The following is a 15,513-nucleotide window of genomic DNA, read 5'->3' as shown; positions in this document are numbered from 1 at the left end:
CCATTTTTGCAACACACTTTAATTAGCTGTTGTATCTTTCTAAAGAGAAAGGTAAGAGTCTGGAGAGTGACGTGCTTCATGGCATTACAGTTCGTAGTCATCTGGATGGTAGAGCTCACTCATGAGGCGGTAGATGTAGGAAGGCGCATTACCCCCAATGTTAGAAATGAAGAGAGTAATGAGCTCTGGAGGGACGTAGTCAAACACTGGGCAGTGAACGTTGATCTTTGCCAGGATCTCCCCTGTAAAGTGAATAGCAGCAATATTAGACAAAGCAATTCAAAGTACAGTTAGCCTTCTGCACATCTTCCTGAGCCCCTGAAGGAACTGGCTATGCACATGCCACCCTGAAGTCAGTACCGGCACATCCTGAATAACTTCCTCACTGGTGTCAGTGAAGTACAGGTATACAGCAATCTCAGATGAATGGCAAAACTACTCTTCTGGTAGTTTTTATTGATAAAACCCCCAGATCCCCTCTGTATGTAGATTTACTAATTGCCAAAAAACCTTCCAGTATGTAATTAGAATACAAGAATCCTGATGCTGCCAAAGTTACTATTTAAAGAAAAGCTCAGATAGCCAAAACCAAAAACCTGTGCCAAACCTGTATCTTCATTTCAGAAGTCTTTGTCACATAGAAACAGGGCTTTGAAATAAAAGAGGCTTTGCTATCTGAAATGGGCTTGGGAGCTGATGCCTTTCTAAAGATGGTGCTTGTGTGGGAAGCCCGTTGCAGAGATACTGGATTTCAACAAGTGGATCACATAACGAAGTTTCAAGAAGTTAACATAAGCTATAGGAAGGAAAGGAAGCTGCCCTCAGTGTTGAGCATCTGCTCCATCCCACAGGAAACTGCCACCTGCCTAGCACCATTATCACAGTCCTATAATAAAACACTGACAGAAGCAAAAGTGTGAAAGATCCTGTTCAAAGGAAATCCTTTTTCTGTACTTTCTGTAATAGAAAGTTACATATAAAATAGGATGGTTCCCAGCACTTTTCTGCTTAAGACAATAGGAAAGCATTTTCTGTCTTGGGTTACAGGACAGTCTTATGTTTACATTTTGCATGAGCCATTAAAAAAAATTTATAGCCTGCACCAGCTTGACCAGCCTGTATAAAGAACCAGTACCTTCTGTGAACGGCAGCACTTCCTGTGGTGACACAAACTTGTGGAATGAATCTTCTTCATTAGGGAACTGAATGAGAAAGAGTACAGGAAGGTCAGGAAAAGAGACTGCCTCATTATTCTAGTGAAAACAGATCCTGGGTGCTGGAAGGAACTAGAACAGAGGAAGATGACTTGCCAGGTGATACCACATCTGTTTACAATAATTACATAGTGCCTGTACCTAGAACCTCTGTAACATCTACAGGTGAAAGGTTTCTCTTCAGAGCTTTTAGAGCCTTCTAAGACTTGGCTGCCCTTCTGCAAAGCCTAGGGAACTGGAGCAGAGAAATTACTTCCTCAGTCTGCAACTTCATCTGACAATACTGGAAAAAAAAAAAAGGACTGAGTCTAAGAAACTGTTCAGAGCATCTCCATCTACCTCCTCTGCCAGTACAGAGGGTCTTTCAACACTAAAGATACAAATTGAAATCCACTGTGGTTGAAGAAAACCAAGTATGGTGATGTCAGTCTCTAGTAGGCAGTGGTCTACATCCTTATACCTGATGCACTGCTCACTCAGCACATGTGGCAGAGGAGGATGCTTCAAGGAGATCCTGAGGTGTGTCAGATTTGGGTGAGGATGTCTTACCTGGAGTAACAGCACTAGATAGAAGAGATGGCTCATTTACCAACCTTGCCTTGGGACAGGTGGTGCTCTCCACCCTAAGCTTCCACAAGCAATAAGTCACCCCTCACCTTGATGTAGAGCAGATGCAGTCCTGAAGAGCTGCTGCACTTACCTGAGGTGAAAGCTTGAACATGGGGGCACACACAATGAGCGGAGTGGAGTGGTGTTTAGCTGCCAGTGCCAGAGTGTGAGTCCCACTTACAGCAATCAGGGCGCCGTTGGCCAGGATTGTCTTTGTACCAATGATGACCTTAAAAGGCAAATCAGTATTTGATAGCATGTTCCATGGCAAACTGGGGAAGGAACACTTCCTGGCTTGCACCCTGCCGGATGAGCTGGAGGAGTTTGTCAGAACAGCTGGCCAAAGGCTGGAGTTAGATCAGGCATCCAGCTGCCCTATGTTTCATCTGGCCCTGGCTCTGCACTGAGACGTTCCTCTCTAATAAGAGCATGACTCCAGCATGGTGAGGCCAGCACAGAACTTCAGAGCACAAATGTATGTTCTACTGCAGGGAACACCAAGCAGAAACTGGGCTGTGTTCCATTTTTCTATAAAGCTGCAAAGTAAGCTTTGTAACTTAACTGCTGGCTGCAACTTGTACAATTCCCTTGCTGTAAAATGGGAATAATGTAAAGCAGCTTAAAATATATAGATAAGAAGTGGTGTGGCTAGATTTTAACATGTTGCAAGTATTTTTAGGTTGGGGTGCCAAGTCTTCATGTCTATAAAAAATACACAACAGGTCTGTTTGAAAAGACACACCTTGGTGATTCCCTTCACCACCCATCTTGTGTTCCAGGCAAGGGGAGTTTCATCCCTTTGGAAATGCTGCTTTTTCTTCCATCTTTAAAAACTGAGGCTAATCCTTTGAGGCTCTCCTGCCTTGGTTTCTCTTCTGCTTGTTAGTCACTAAGGCAGAAAAACCTATCACCATGCAGTTAATCATCACACTGACTTGGGGTTTCACACTGGATCTCCACCCCAGCTGTAAATTTTGTATTACAATTATATTACAATTTTGAGTCTGCAGTGAAGAAACTTATCCATTGCTGCTGGGACCTGCAGCTGGTTTGGGAGGCCTAAGCACCCAACCTGCTGTGAACTCCCTCCTCCAGTGGAGCCCTCCTTACCTTGTTGACTCGAGACATGACAGCAAAAATAGCTGCATCGCTCATGACAGTAGTTTCAATGTTCTCTTTAGATAGTCGGACAGCCATTTCGTGACCCTAAAAAGAGAGAGAATCCAATTGGTCCCCTAGGACTCCTGCAGCGCAGTCATAGAGATATTAGCACTCAATTCTTCTCTGAACTGCAAAAATGCCAAGCAGTGGAGCACAAATACAGCCCTCCAACTGAAAGACATGGGGTAGGATAACGAGCTGTCTTCAATCTCTCAACTGGAGAGGAAGTTCCATAACATTCAGCTTGCCTCCAGAGACAAGAGTTCAGTAAGAATGCACCTGGAGAAGACAGCCAGCCTGAACCTCACCTGACAGAATGGTGCACACTCCGCCACGATGACCTGGAACTTCCGCTTGCGGGCAGCTTCCTTCAGGAAGGCCTCAACGGTGCGTGAGTAGCCAATGGTCATGATCACCTCATTGGAGTGGATGTGCTCCAGCGCCTGCATAGCAATGTTATCAGTGGTGCCCTCTGCAACAGAAGGAAGCCATGGGTGGAAAAGCAGCCAGGAAAAGCAACATTTGTGCTGCTAGGGTTGTCCTTCAACAAGATCATTTTCTACTACAGTGATGCTATGAGCACTATAGTAGAACAGGAGCAGCTTTTCTCCCCGTTCTTTTTATCAGTGGAGAGGGACCAAGAAGCTGGCCCTTTAATGCCCCATGCTCCCTAGCTGTATTGATAACTCCATCATGAGGGGAGTGGGTTGTGTCAGCACCACTCCAGATAACCACAACGCCCACACAACAGCTAGTGACAGAAATTCAATGGTTTTACAGTTCAGTAGCACTAGAACTACGTGGAAAGGAGAGGCAGGGCAACCTGGGCCTCAGAAGGAGAGTCAGGTGCCTGATCTGTCACAAGATCTCAAAAAGAAAAATATATCATGATGTTTTGTGCAGAAGGGTCAGGTTACATTTGCATAGGGATTAAGTCCAACCTTGGCGTATTTTTGACCCTCCTCTTCAGAGGACTCAATTCAAGACTTCCCAGAAGACCAAGAGCACAGGCCAATAGTCCCCCACACTGTTCCTTCCACAACGTTCCACCCATCTCCCTGTAAGCCAAAGAGGACTTAAACAGCAGGATTTCAGTTCCTTCGCTCCTTCAGATAAAGCCTCCCAGATCCTCGCTGTTTTCTTTACATCTAAGAGGAGGGGGAAGCATCAGTCTCATCCCTTAAGTAGCTCCATTCATGGGCCAGTTCAGACCCATCCATACCTAGCTCTATTAGCAGCTCGTTAATAGCTTCAATAACGTTAGCTCTGAGGGGAGGATAAGGGGTCCTGAAATCCTCGCTCAGTCCTCCAGAAGTCAGGAGTTTGTGCAGAGATTCTTGCTGATCGCTTTCCTCACTGCGGCCATGAAGCCTGCGGAGAGAAGCAGCCCTTCAGCCTCGGGAAGGGAGTGCAGGGGTATGGCCAGGCTGAGTGCCGTCCCCACAGCACAGCACACCTGGATGTGAACAGAGAGGAAGGAAAACCACACACAGGAAGCATGCCATGCCATCTCAAAGAGCTTCCCCAGCTGTCTCTGGCAGAAAGACACCCGAAGCTCTGCCAGGAAGCACCTTCCTAAGTCGTGTGCAAATGCTGCAGCCCGCAGGTGAGGAGTGGGCTCAAGGCTACTGCTCCAGTGGGATGGACACTCCTGGGAACACAAGGAAGGAACAGCCCGAGGTCAGGGCGCAGGCTGTTCTCATGCACCCACAACATGTATGCCAAGCGGAGTTTCACTAGAGGAAGTGTCATCAGCTATGCTGAAAACGACAGGTTTCCTTTGATGTTAAACTTGCTGAATCCCTCTTAGGAGAGGTGGGAAAAGGGGGTGATGGGAACTAAAGGGGTGTCTCAGAAGCAGCAGAACACACTACGTGGGAGGGCTGTTCTGGGCTCCTAGGAGGGGTATAGGCAGCAAGAGGGGTGCTTCACCTGCCATACTCTTCCCGAATGACCTTCAGCACTCGTCGCACCATGTTGCCCACAGTTGTCTCGGACGGCTGGGCTGCTGTCATCCTTTGGCCCTCTGTCCGTATCAGATCCATGAGCTCCCCTGAAAGAGGGGAAGGCCTTTGTTATCACTGCCCAGAGCGAACCCACGTGAGCGTCAAACCCACACATCCACCCCACGACAGCCCTATGGCCAAGGCTGGCTCTGGCACTAGTAATGCAACACTGAGAAAAAAACAGAGAGACGCAAGCAGAAAGCCACTTGCAGAGCAGGTCATCCCACTTGGTTTCCTATAGCATGAATCGCTTGGTCACAACGCAGACTCAAAACTCATGGAAGACTATGAGCAGTGAGTTTAGCAAGAGCGGGAACCACCGGACTGGTCAGCGCTTGGCCCGGCACCACGGAGGAAAGAGCATGGCTGAAGCAGGGGCAACGTGATGACACCAATAAGCACAGAGACTGTAAAGAGCTGAGGTGCGGCAGGACGAGTACTGGGAACCCAGACCCACTGGCAGCTGCTAGCGAGGCCCCAGCGGCACTGCTCCGGACTGCCCCGGCCTTGCTGCTCCCTCGGCACCCGATGGCCGCGACCGGAGCGCCGGGCCCAGCAGCAGGGCGGCCCGACGGCCTCGAGGCGTCCCCGCCACTGCCCTCCCACAGCTCCCCCCGCCGCCGGGCCCTGCTGCTGCCGCCGCCGCCTTGCTCCCGGCCCCAGGGGAGGCGCAGGCGCCCGGGAGAAGCGCTCCGTCCGCCCGGCCCTCACCGGCGCAGTTCCATCGCCCATGCGCGATGATCTTCCGCAGCAGCGACAGCGTCTGCCGCGCCGTGTCTTCGGAACGCGGCCGCTCCCCGCCGCCCCGCAGTCGCGCCACAAAGGCCTCGATCTGCTCCGACAGCTCTGAGCCGCGCTCGGCGGCGCCCGGCATGGCGGGGGCGGCACTCCGGCCTGGCTGGGCTCTGCAGACGCACGCACCGCTTCCACTTCCGCCCTTTATCTTTTCCATTGGCGGAGGCGCAGCCAATGAGAAGTGCGACCGACGGGTGGGCTGTGGTTCGCAGGGCACGGCGGGGGTCGCGTGTGGCGGGCGGGATTTCTCGTAACCCGGGAGACGGGCAGTGACCCCTGACCCCGCTTGCCGCTCCGGCTCGCCGCGCGGGGGCTTGTGGGACAGTGGCGGGCCGGGCCCGGAGGGAAGGGTCCCGAAGGGGCGGCGGTGGCGGCGCCTTTCCTGGCTGTAGGCCCCGGTCTGCGAGGGGCGGGGTCTGCTGGGGGTACGAAGGCGTTAGAGCCGGGCGGGCGGTGAGGCGTGGGCAGCCTCTCTAGGGAGGTGCCCCCTGAGGTGGGCGCCAGGCCTGGCGTGACCCTCCCTGGCGCGGCTCGGGGGGTGTGTGCTGGCCGCGTCCCTCGGGCCGGCACGGACAGCAGCAAGGTTACCTCTGCGTGGGGAAGCGCCTGGCCTGCACACCGCCGTTGACGCCACTGTGGAGTGGAATGCTGTGGGACGGCGTCAGGAAGGGCCCGCGCGAGGGAACGCGGCGTCTGTACCGCAGGGCAGGAGGGTCTGTGCCGAGCAGCAGGGAGAGCCCATGTGCAGGGATTTACTTTGGACTGTGTGGTGTTCTAGACACAAAGAGCCAAAGCAAATGGGGTGGGAAAGGCGCAGTTCCTGGCAGTCCAATTGTTCCTGCTGGCAGAGCCAGAACCGACCCTGGATAAGGCAGGAATGTAGCTCCTTTGTGTCTAGTTCCTGGAGCTCTGTGTCCAGGGAGCAGGCAGGAGCTGCGACATAATTCTCATTGCGGCACTGCTTTACTCCATGGCTCTGCTCTGTGTCCTGTTGGTTTAGATTAGGAAATCAAAGAAAACTGGTTTATGCTGGAAGCTTTTGGCGGGTGCTTCCTGTAGGGGCCTGTGGGGCCTTGGGTGCTCATCACATCTTTTTTGTGCATGTCTCATTCTCTCAGGACTTGCCCTACAGCCAGCTGCCATCCAGGGACTGTTGATACCAGCAAGATACCAACAGTTGGAGGTCTTGAGGGTGTATTGCAGGTGATTTGTCACCCAACACCTGGGCTGGGCCCAGAGTCCTTCCACACCTCTCCTCCTGCCGCTTCCCCAAGTGCCTCTGTGTGCCAGAGCACCTGCTGGCCTGGGGAAGGAAGCTCACCGCATCCCTTGAACACTTGGCAAAAGGCCATGTGTCTGGGTTTGCCTGGCTCTGCTGCGGAGTGCTGCTGCCCTGGCTGGAAATCAAGAGTTTCCCTCCTCAATGAGCTTGTCTCGTCCTTTCTCCCTGGAGAGAGTCAGCAGAGGGTGACAGGGTTTGCCCCGCTTTTGGCAGTGCTAGGCCCCACTGTGCTGACCAGGCGCGTCCTTGTTCCCTGCTGCTTTCTCTCCCCATTCACCCCAGCTTTGGGGGTCTGGTTTGTTCCATCTTGTGCGAATTGCAAGCTTCCTGGGGAAAAGTCTGCCCGGCTCTGTGTTTGTGCAGGGTAACGCGGTTCCCCCTTTTGCCCCTCCGCGCAGCTACATTGCAGGCAAGGCAGGGGAGTGCTGCTGCTGCCCACTGGCCGCCTGCCTCTGCTGCTGGCTGTGCCCATATGTTGCCATGTGCCGGCTGCCGTGGTGTGCAGAGACTGCTCCCACACGTGCACCCTGAGACCAGGGTGTGCAGTGAGTTGGCCCAAAAAAAAAAAAAAAAAATCATTGCTTCGGAGCTTTCCTTTTGTTTGTTTACTTATCTCGTTAGTAAACAGAGCAGCTCTTGGAGATTAGGCAGGAGGGAGAAGAGGAAGGGAAACCGGACTCTGAGGTTATGACCTCCTTGTGGATGCTGGGCTGTTTACATTCCCTGCTCCGGTCCCAGTAACTATCGCAGGGCAGTTTATTCTCAGGGCCTTGCCAGGCTGCAGAGGTTTTCCCTGGTCATGCTGTTCCTGCCCTGTTCCCTACAGCACTTTCTGCCGGGCACAGCTGGCAGTCCAGTGTCCCCTGAGGGGCAGAGTCCTGCGCTTGGTCTGCTGCCTCGTATTTCATGAATGAAAGGCTCTGAATGGGGATTTCGGGAGCTATTAGCCCTGTGGAGCTGAGCTGAGCCAGAACCTGCAGCTCGCTGGAGAGCTGAAAGGCAAACCCCAGGCTCTGGCTGCCTGGAGGGACCGTGGCTATGAGACATCTGGTTGTCATTAGCCAGCAGCTGCTGCCAGGACCCAGAGATAGGCAAGGAGTGCCCAGGAGGACTGAAAAGGAGAGGGTGAGGAAGAGGAATGGGAGCATGGGGCACGTGGGGAAGGCAGCTGGAAAGACACGTCCTGGTGTCTTGGTGTACTTGGCTAAAATCTCGCTGCCTTGCAGGCTGTGCTGGCAGAGGCAATGTGGTGGGGGGGTGCGTGTGTGCATCCCTGAGCAACTGGAAGAAGACTTACCTGGTGGTCCGCTGCTGCTGGGTGTTACGGAGCAGGACCCCCCTCTCCTGCCATGGCCACAGACCCTTCCCTTCCTGGGTGTATCCAGGTGCCCTGGGGCAGAGTTGGCTGCTGCGGCTTCTCATCCGGTGCGTGAGCAAGCGAGGAGGCTGACACGACTGCAGACGGTGCTGGTGCTGTGGGCAAAAAAGCTGAGCAGGGGATGAGCTGGCTGGCCGAGCAAGGCAGCACGTTTTCTGGGCCTGCAGAGGAGCAGAAATTTGGCTCATCTCCTCAGAGAGCTGCCAGCCTGCCCAGGATGGCATCCTGCTCTGTGCCGTCAGGGATGGCTGCTGGAGACACTGCTTCCCCTCCACCCTGTGAATTCTGCATCCCTGGGGGCTGAAAGTCATCCCCCGAGTGCTCGTGTGAGGGAGGAGAAGGCAGGATGGAGGCTGGGTAGAGCCCGGGAGCACTGGAACAGCGTGTGCTGGGAGGCTGTTTGGATTAGAAACTCTCGGCGGATAAGTGGGCTGGATGAAATGCCAGGGAAGGGAATCAGAGTTTGCTGAACTCTAGTAATTGGACTCATCTGCAACAGCCGGGTAAGCAAAGCGAGCTGCTCGTGCTCAGCACAGGCGAAGGGAAGGAGCCAGCAGAGCCACAGCCCAGCAGGAACGACAGGGCAGGCTGTCAGCATAGCAGGGACCGAAAACTGAATAGGTGACATGGGGAGAAGTAGCATAGGGTCATCACCCTTGCCTGAGCCACCCACTGAGCACGAGTGACTGAGGGGCAGTTAAGGATGGTGTGGCACGTGGGAGTAGGGGGAACACGAAGCACGGTCTAAGGAGAAGGATGCACCAAAAGGTATCTTTCATGTAACACGATTGCTTGTTGGAAGGCCCATGCCCAAAAACAGAGGGGACAACTCAAGCCCAAAGCTGTTACAGCCACAGATGTGGAGGCAGGGCTGTAAGGAGGCAGGAGTGAATCTGCTGAAGGGCTGAGGGAGCCCAAACTGGTGTTTTCTTTGTGCTACGAGGGACAAAGTAGGTCACTTAGTAAGTGAAGTGGATGGAAATGATGGGCTGAACTGAGTGCAGAGTGCACGTTTAAAAGTCGAGCTTCCAGGGAAAGAAGACAAAAAAACCCAAACAAACAGCCAGTGATCAAAAGCAGGTACGTGAACAGCTGGAAAGCTCAGCTCTGTAACTCTGGAGGCGCACGCACACATTGCCTGAGTCATCGGCAGTTTTAGCATGCTTGAAATTCATGGCTGATGCTGCAGGTACCAGGGCACGTGTTCTGCTGCTCTGTGCTGATGGGCCTGGTAACAACTGTCCCCTAAATCGGTCATCCTCGGGAAAGCATGGCAGCCATAACCGTCTGGGTGGCCAAGGAGAAACAGGCAGGGCTTGCTCTGGGGAGTAACAGGGATTTGGCGCCTCAGGTTAGCGAAGGATTTGATGCAGCTCCTTGCTCAGCAGCCCGTGTGTACATGCGCCTGTCTCTGCCTGGAAAAGGGCTGCTGGTTCACCCTCATGTCAAAGCAGCACCCGCGGGCAAACTGAGCCTGTAGCCAGACCCTTGTGGTACCGATGGAGTCCGTGATCCCTATGGGAAATGAGTAGGCGGTTCTGAATCCGGCCCAGGGACCGTCTCTCCTGCCAATAAGTTCGCCATTTGCACCCCCCTCCTTTTTGGAGCCTTAAAAATAGAGAACGAGGCTGGGAAGCGGGCAGGCTTTTCTAGGGCTCATTGTGGAAGCAGCCCAGGCTGGGCTGCCCCTCGCCCTTCCCGGCCCCCGGGAGAGGCATGGGAAGCTGGCGTCCAAATGCCTCCCCTGGACGTGGAGCCTCACTCGTTGGCTTGCTCATCTGTGGCAGTTCCCCGGGTCTCTTCTCGGGATGCAGGCAGCTGGAGGCAGCCGGTTCAAAGGCCAGGCTGGTCAGGAAGAGGTGAGGGAAGTGTGGGAAGTTGCTGCGTGTCATGTAGGAAAACAACCTCCAGTGAGGGACAAGTGAGCGCAGCGTGGGGCTGGGCGGGAGGTGCTGGTCCCAGCATCGCTAATGGTGAGCCGGGTCTTCATACCCGGAAAAGGCGTTGGCTTTGCTCGGTGCCACCAAAGGCACAAGCGGCTGAGAAAGCTCGGTGGCACAGCGCAGGTGTTGGCCGTGGCTCTGTCCCCACTCAGAGGGCATGCGGCAGGCTGGCTGGGCCAGGGAGGAGGCGATGCCGGGGGCCTGTCCCTCCGGGCTGGCTTCGGAGAAGCTCCCGAGCAAACCTGGCGCGGCTGCAGGAAGCTGGGCCCTTGGGGCCAGACAAAGCGCGGCCTGGCTGCTTTGTGGTCACCAAGGGGTCCGTGACACCAGCAGTCTGGGCTGCTTCCTGGTCACCGGCCAGCTCCTCGCAGTTCCTCTGCTCACGCGCTCCCGGCGCTGCAGCTGGCCCCGGGCTCGCTTTGCTCATTGTCTGCTGCGGGTGATGGCAGCTATTCAGCGGCTGCCAGGTTTCAGGGAAAGGGAGAGATGAGCCACTCCTCCACCCACGTTCTGGGAAAGCCTCCGGGACGAAGCCCTGCCGATGCACACGTTCGCTCCTCGACAGGGAGAGTGTGCTGCAGAGCCTGCATCCCCCCTCCGCCCGCATCCCACGTGCCCTCCCCCCGTTATCAGCAGGCGTGATGCCGGGGAGCAGAGCTTGGAAGCAGCCCAGGCTGCTGCCCCGTCCCGCACAATAGTGGAGCCTCCTGCTCCCCGTCTCCTCGCCTGTTTGCCTTCCAGAGCCAGGCAGAGTCTTGCCATCACTATTATTTTGCTTTGTGTCAATATTATGACAGCTAAAAGCAGGAGAACTGCATCCACATGATAAGCAGCCAGAAGCTCTGGGCTGGGTGTGGATCGGGTTCGAGTTTGGCAGGGGAGAAAAGCTCCTGGCAGCCCCTGCCCACCGGCTGGCTGGGCCGGGAGAGCCGGGAGGCGAGGGGCAGCGGCAGAGCAGCGGGCGATTCATGTCAGTGCACTCCTCTCTGTTCAATGCTTGCTGCCCTTTTCCCAGGGGAGATGAAACATGATAGATGTGTGGAATATGCTTGGTTCTCCAGTGGAAAAGTAACCTCCATCTCTTTCCTGGGGAGAGGGGCTGCTCTGCTCCTATAGGGAGAGTCCCGTCCTTCCCAGGGCTGCCATACCCCATCCCTGCCACCCCGTGCGGGCCTGAGGTGTTTCATCTCTGCTGCTGGTGGAGGGTCACGCACACGCTGCACCAGCCTGTCCTGGTCGCAGCCTGTTCGGGCTTTCCCAAGCACAGCACTCTGCAGCTGCCGGAGGGAAATCCCTGCAGGGTTTCTGGGGTTTGGGGGCTCTGCTCCCACCCGGGGCTTCAGGAGAGGAGCTCAGGCAGAGTGGGGTGAGCTGTGCCGTGGGTGCTGCATCTCTGCTTCCTGCTCCGGACTGTCAGCACCTTGTGTGCAAGGGGCTGTTGTTTTGGCGCAGCAACTGTACGCCCTGCAGAGGCTGCTGACGCAACGCTTACCTGTAGGCACCCACGTATGCTTGGGGCTGCGGTTCGGCTCTCCAGTGCCTCGCCCTGCTCCAGGGCTGTGCTCTCCTGCGAACACCCGTGGTCCGGCCAGTCCCTGTGCATGGGGGCTGCCCCGCTGGCTGGCCACTGAGCACTGCGCCCACCGGTGTGTGCTCTCCGTCACCTCCCCGCCGGACACAGCTCACTGACGGCTGGGCTGGGAGATGGCTGATCATTGTTAACCCTCCCATCCGCGGCCAACATTGCTTTGCCACCTGCCTGCAGCTTTGCCCTGGTGGGAAGGTGACTCTGTCCCCCACCCCGGGCTCAGCCTCAGCACTAAACTAGGCCTGCGCTGAAAGACGAAGTGTTAAGCTGAGCGGCACTGGTCTGCCAGCCGCTGACCTGTGCCTTCAGCACTGGCTGGCTGAGGGCCATGGCTTCCCAGGGCTTGGGTCTGCGGTCTCAGGGACCTCCTCCTTGGTGGCATCGTTCCTGTCCCCATGAGGGATTTAAGCCGTGCCTGGAAGCAGCAGCCAGGCTTGCTGTGGGTTCTCCTTGCCTGGATCCTCTGCCTTGAATGCTCTTGGGTAGCCCTGGTGCCCGTCCCATGCTCCTCCGAAAATCGTGTCTGACCTGGGCCGGCCCCAGCATCTGCGACCCACAGGCAGTGCAGCACCGGGGGGACAGACCCTGCTCCCCCAGACACGAGGCTGGGCCGTCAGGTGCCTGCGATTTCGGCCGCTGGTCCCCAGGGAGCCCGAACTCCCCCTTCCCCCCGAGGAACCAAAACAAACAGCAGAGTTCCTGCCACGTGCGGCCGGGGCTGACTAAGGCCGGACGCTTCCGCCTGCCGCGGGCAGCAGTGGCTGGGGCTGCGAGCCACCGCCATCAGGGTGCGCGGCACGGCCCATTTCCCCCTATTGTCAGCCTCCTCCTCAGCAAACACATCCCCCTGCGCACCTGGGCTGGGAGGAGGCACTGACACCACGAGAACCAGCCGCCAGGAGCGAGGGATGCGCCACTGCCAGCATCTCTCGGAGTCGGAGCTGCCACAGCACGGCTCTGGGGAGCCCAACAGGTCCTGGGTGCCCAGGCAGGTTGTTTGCAGGTTGTTTCCTTGAGGAGCAATGCTGACCATCCAGGGGCCACTGGTGCAGCCCTGCTTGCCTGCAAGTGCACTGGAGAGCCCTGTGTTTCCCAGAAAAAATCAGCAACAGCCTCCTGGTGAAGAGGCCTGGGTTTCCCTGTGTGGAGAGGCTGGTGCTGGGGAAGCCCCTGCCAGACCATGCCCATCCCCATGCCCATTCCCCCTCTTACACGCAAGTACATGCAGCTCCAACCAGCCGGTCTCCAGCCCACTGCGTTTTGCCTTCGTCCCCACTGCTGAGACTCAACTTGCAGAAGATTGAGCTGGTTTATCTCTTATCTCCACTGGAGAACCAAATCCTCTGTGCTCACTGATGTGGGAGCTTGGGAGAGTCTAGGAGCTGGATCACAGTGCTAGGGAAAGCAATCAAATGAAACACAAAGGGTGAAACGTGGGCACTCTGGGATGAAAGATGGGTGCGAGGAGCCCAGAGTCTTAGGTCTTCATGCTGCTTTGACCTTGGGAGTCCCATCACAGTGCAGGATGCAGGTAGCTGCTGGGGGGACTCTTGCCCACTGGGAGAGGCAGCAGCAGCCTGAGGGGGTGGCTGTGCCAGGTGTCGGAGCACAGAGGGTTTGGCACTTCCCCCGGCAGAAGGCTCCAGCCCGAATCAAACTGGCTCTGGTGTCCTAAATAGCAGCAGCACAAAAATAATGACCTGAGGATTTCAGGGGTGTTCTCCAAAAGTTTAGTGGGCGACTGGCTACAGTCGGCTTAAGAGCGACACAGGGATGAGTTTTTGTTGGGCTCTTTACATCTGAGATGCTGAAGGTGGGATTTTGCAGGGGACAAGGTACCTGTGAGGGGATTTCGATGGTCAAAGGGGGCTGGTTTATGGAAAAAGAGACTTGGAGGTTTCGTGGGGGAGAGCAGCTGCCTGCGCTGCACTCCTGCAATGCTCACAGGCAGCCCGGACCCCAGAAGGTGTAATAGGCATGGAGGTGAGCCCATTCCCTGGCAGGGCTGCGCTGTGGCATGCTTGCAGCGGCTTCTGGGCTGGCTGTCCCCACCAGACTGCCAGGGCTCACCTGCAGCAGGGACGCACCATCACTCCCCACCCACCTCCCTCCCCAGCGCTGCGAGCAGGGCAGGGAGGTGGCACAGGCAGGCGGTGGCATATTCAAGGCGATGCTCTCAGCCCATGGCCACCGCATCAGGCTCACCGCGGGGGAGGCAGCTGCCCTTTAAGGAAATGTCTCTATTTGCTTTATGTCCCTGGCTGGTCCCCTGAGCCTTCTCTGTCCCTTGTTCCCAAAGTGCGTAGCTCGGCTCCCCAGAGCCCGGTGGGAGGCAGTGTGAGGGACATGCTAGTGCATTTATAGCATCGACCTCCAGCCCTGTTCTGCATCTGGGGCAGGGTAGGCTCGGCCCCTGGGGAAGGAGCACGGCAGAGGGGAAAGAGAGCGGCCGTGGCCCCAGCCAGATGGATGTTTCTCCCGTTCGCAGGAGGATGTTGCTGGTCACAGGTTACTAGTGTCCAAATATTATTTCTCTGCTCCTGTCTCTGCTCCGTGCTGCCTAGAAAGGGGATGCTCATCCCAGGAATGTAAACTCTGCCCAAGGCCTCTGAGGAAATAACTTCAGACCAGGAACAGGATTGCACTCGGTAATTAAGGGCTGGTCTCCCCAGCCACACAGATCCTGGGGGAGAGCCCTTTGCTCCAGCGCCAGAGGCTGGCCTTGTGTCTGAGAGGTGGCCCCAAGGGACCTTCCTGCAAGGACAGGCGTGAGGCCCCATGTGGTCACGGTCTTTGCAATAACAGGATTCTGTCTGTCCAGTGAGTTGGCAGCAGCTGCTGCTCGGGGCAGCCTCTTGTCTGGGCTCACAAGTGGGAGAGCTCCCTTCACCCCCCATCCCAAAACCGACCCTGGGGAGACTGGGGATCCTCTTGGTCCAGGAGGGTCCAGGGGGTAGCTGAGGGAGAGCACAGCCACGCTCCAGCCATCACAGTGGGGATGTTAACTGTTCCTTGCTGCCCGGCCAGGGGCGAGAGCGTGAACAGGCACTGAACACCGCTGCAGCAGCCCCCGGCAGCCCCCACCCCGTAGTGCTGCTGAGTGATGAACTGCAGCACACCCAGCCCCCCGCGGGGTCGGGATTTGTGTGTGCTTATCTCTGCAGCATCTCCCTGCTAATTTGCCAGGCCCAGCTCCAGCAGCTTTCTCACGCGCTCAGCGGTACCAACGGTGGGGAGCTCCAGCCAGAGCCCAGCTCCTGCTGACCCTGGAGCCGCTGCCATCTGCATGGCCAGACAGGGCTGGGGACAGACAGCTGGCGCATCCCACATCCCCTGGGGACAGACCTCATGGGGCTGGGGACAAGCCACCGGCATCCTCATGCCGCAGGAATGGACCTCACACAGAGGTGGGCAGGGAAGCCCTGGAGCAGCCTCCCCGTTCTCCCAGGAGGACAGAAACGTGAATCCTGGCAGGGACACAGAGCCCGTTATTTCCTTGGGACCTGCGGCCTGCAGGGGATCGTGTTGCCCATTGGC

The 15,513-nt window shown here is 56.3% G+C and overlaps 1 protein-coding gene across 1 annotated transcript; it reads right to left on the bottom strand.

The window, feature by feature from the left end:
- Positions 1-3: 3 nt before the first annotated feature.
- On the bottom strand, positions 4-6,056 carry EIF2B2 (eukaryotic translation initiation factor 2B subunit beta). The gene is made up of 8 exons (XM_054826677.1): positions 5,702-6,056; positions 4,917-5,037; positions 4,207-4,355; positions 3,293-3,456; positions 2,934-3,029; positions 1,915-2,052; positions 1,136-1,202; positions 4-242 (listed from the first exon to the last, which is right to left on the bottom strand). Exons 1-8 carry the CDS (start codon positions 5,940-5,942, stop codon positions 85-87), a joined length of 1,134 nt encoding a protein of 377 aa, XP_054682652.1. The 5' UTR covers positions 5,943-6,056; the 3' UTR covers positions 4-84.
- Positions 6,057-15,513: the final 9,457 nt, after the last annotated feature.

Source organism: Grus americana, chromosome 5 (assembly GCF_028858705.1).
Source record: "Grus americana isolate bGruAme1 chromosome 5, bGruAme1.mat, whole genome shotgun sequence".
NCBI classification, from domain to species: domain Eukaryota; kingdom Metazoa; phylum Chordata; class Aves; order Gruiformes; family Gruidae; genus Grus; species Grus americana.
This window is presented reverse-complemented; position numbering and strand designations above follow the sequence as displayed.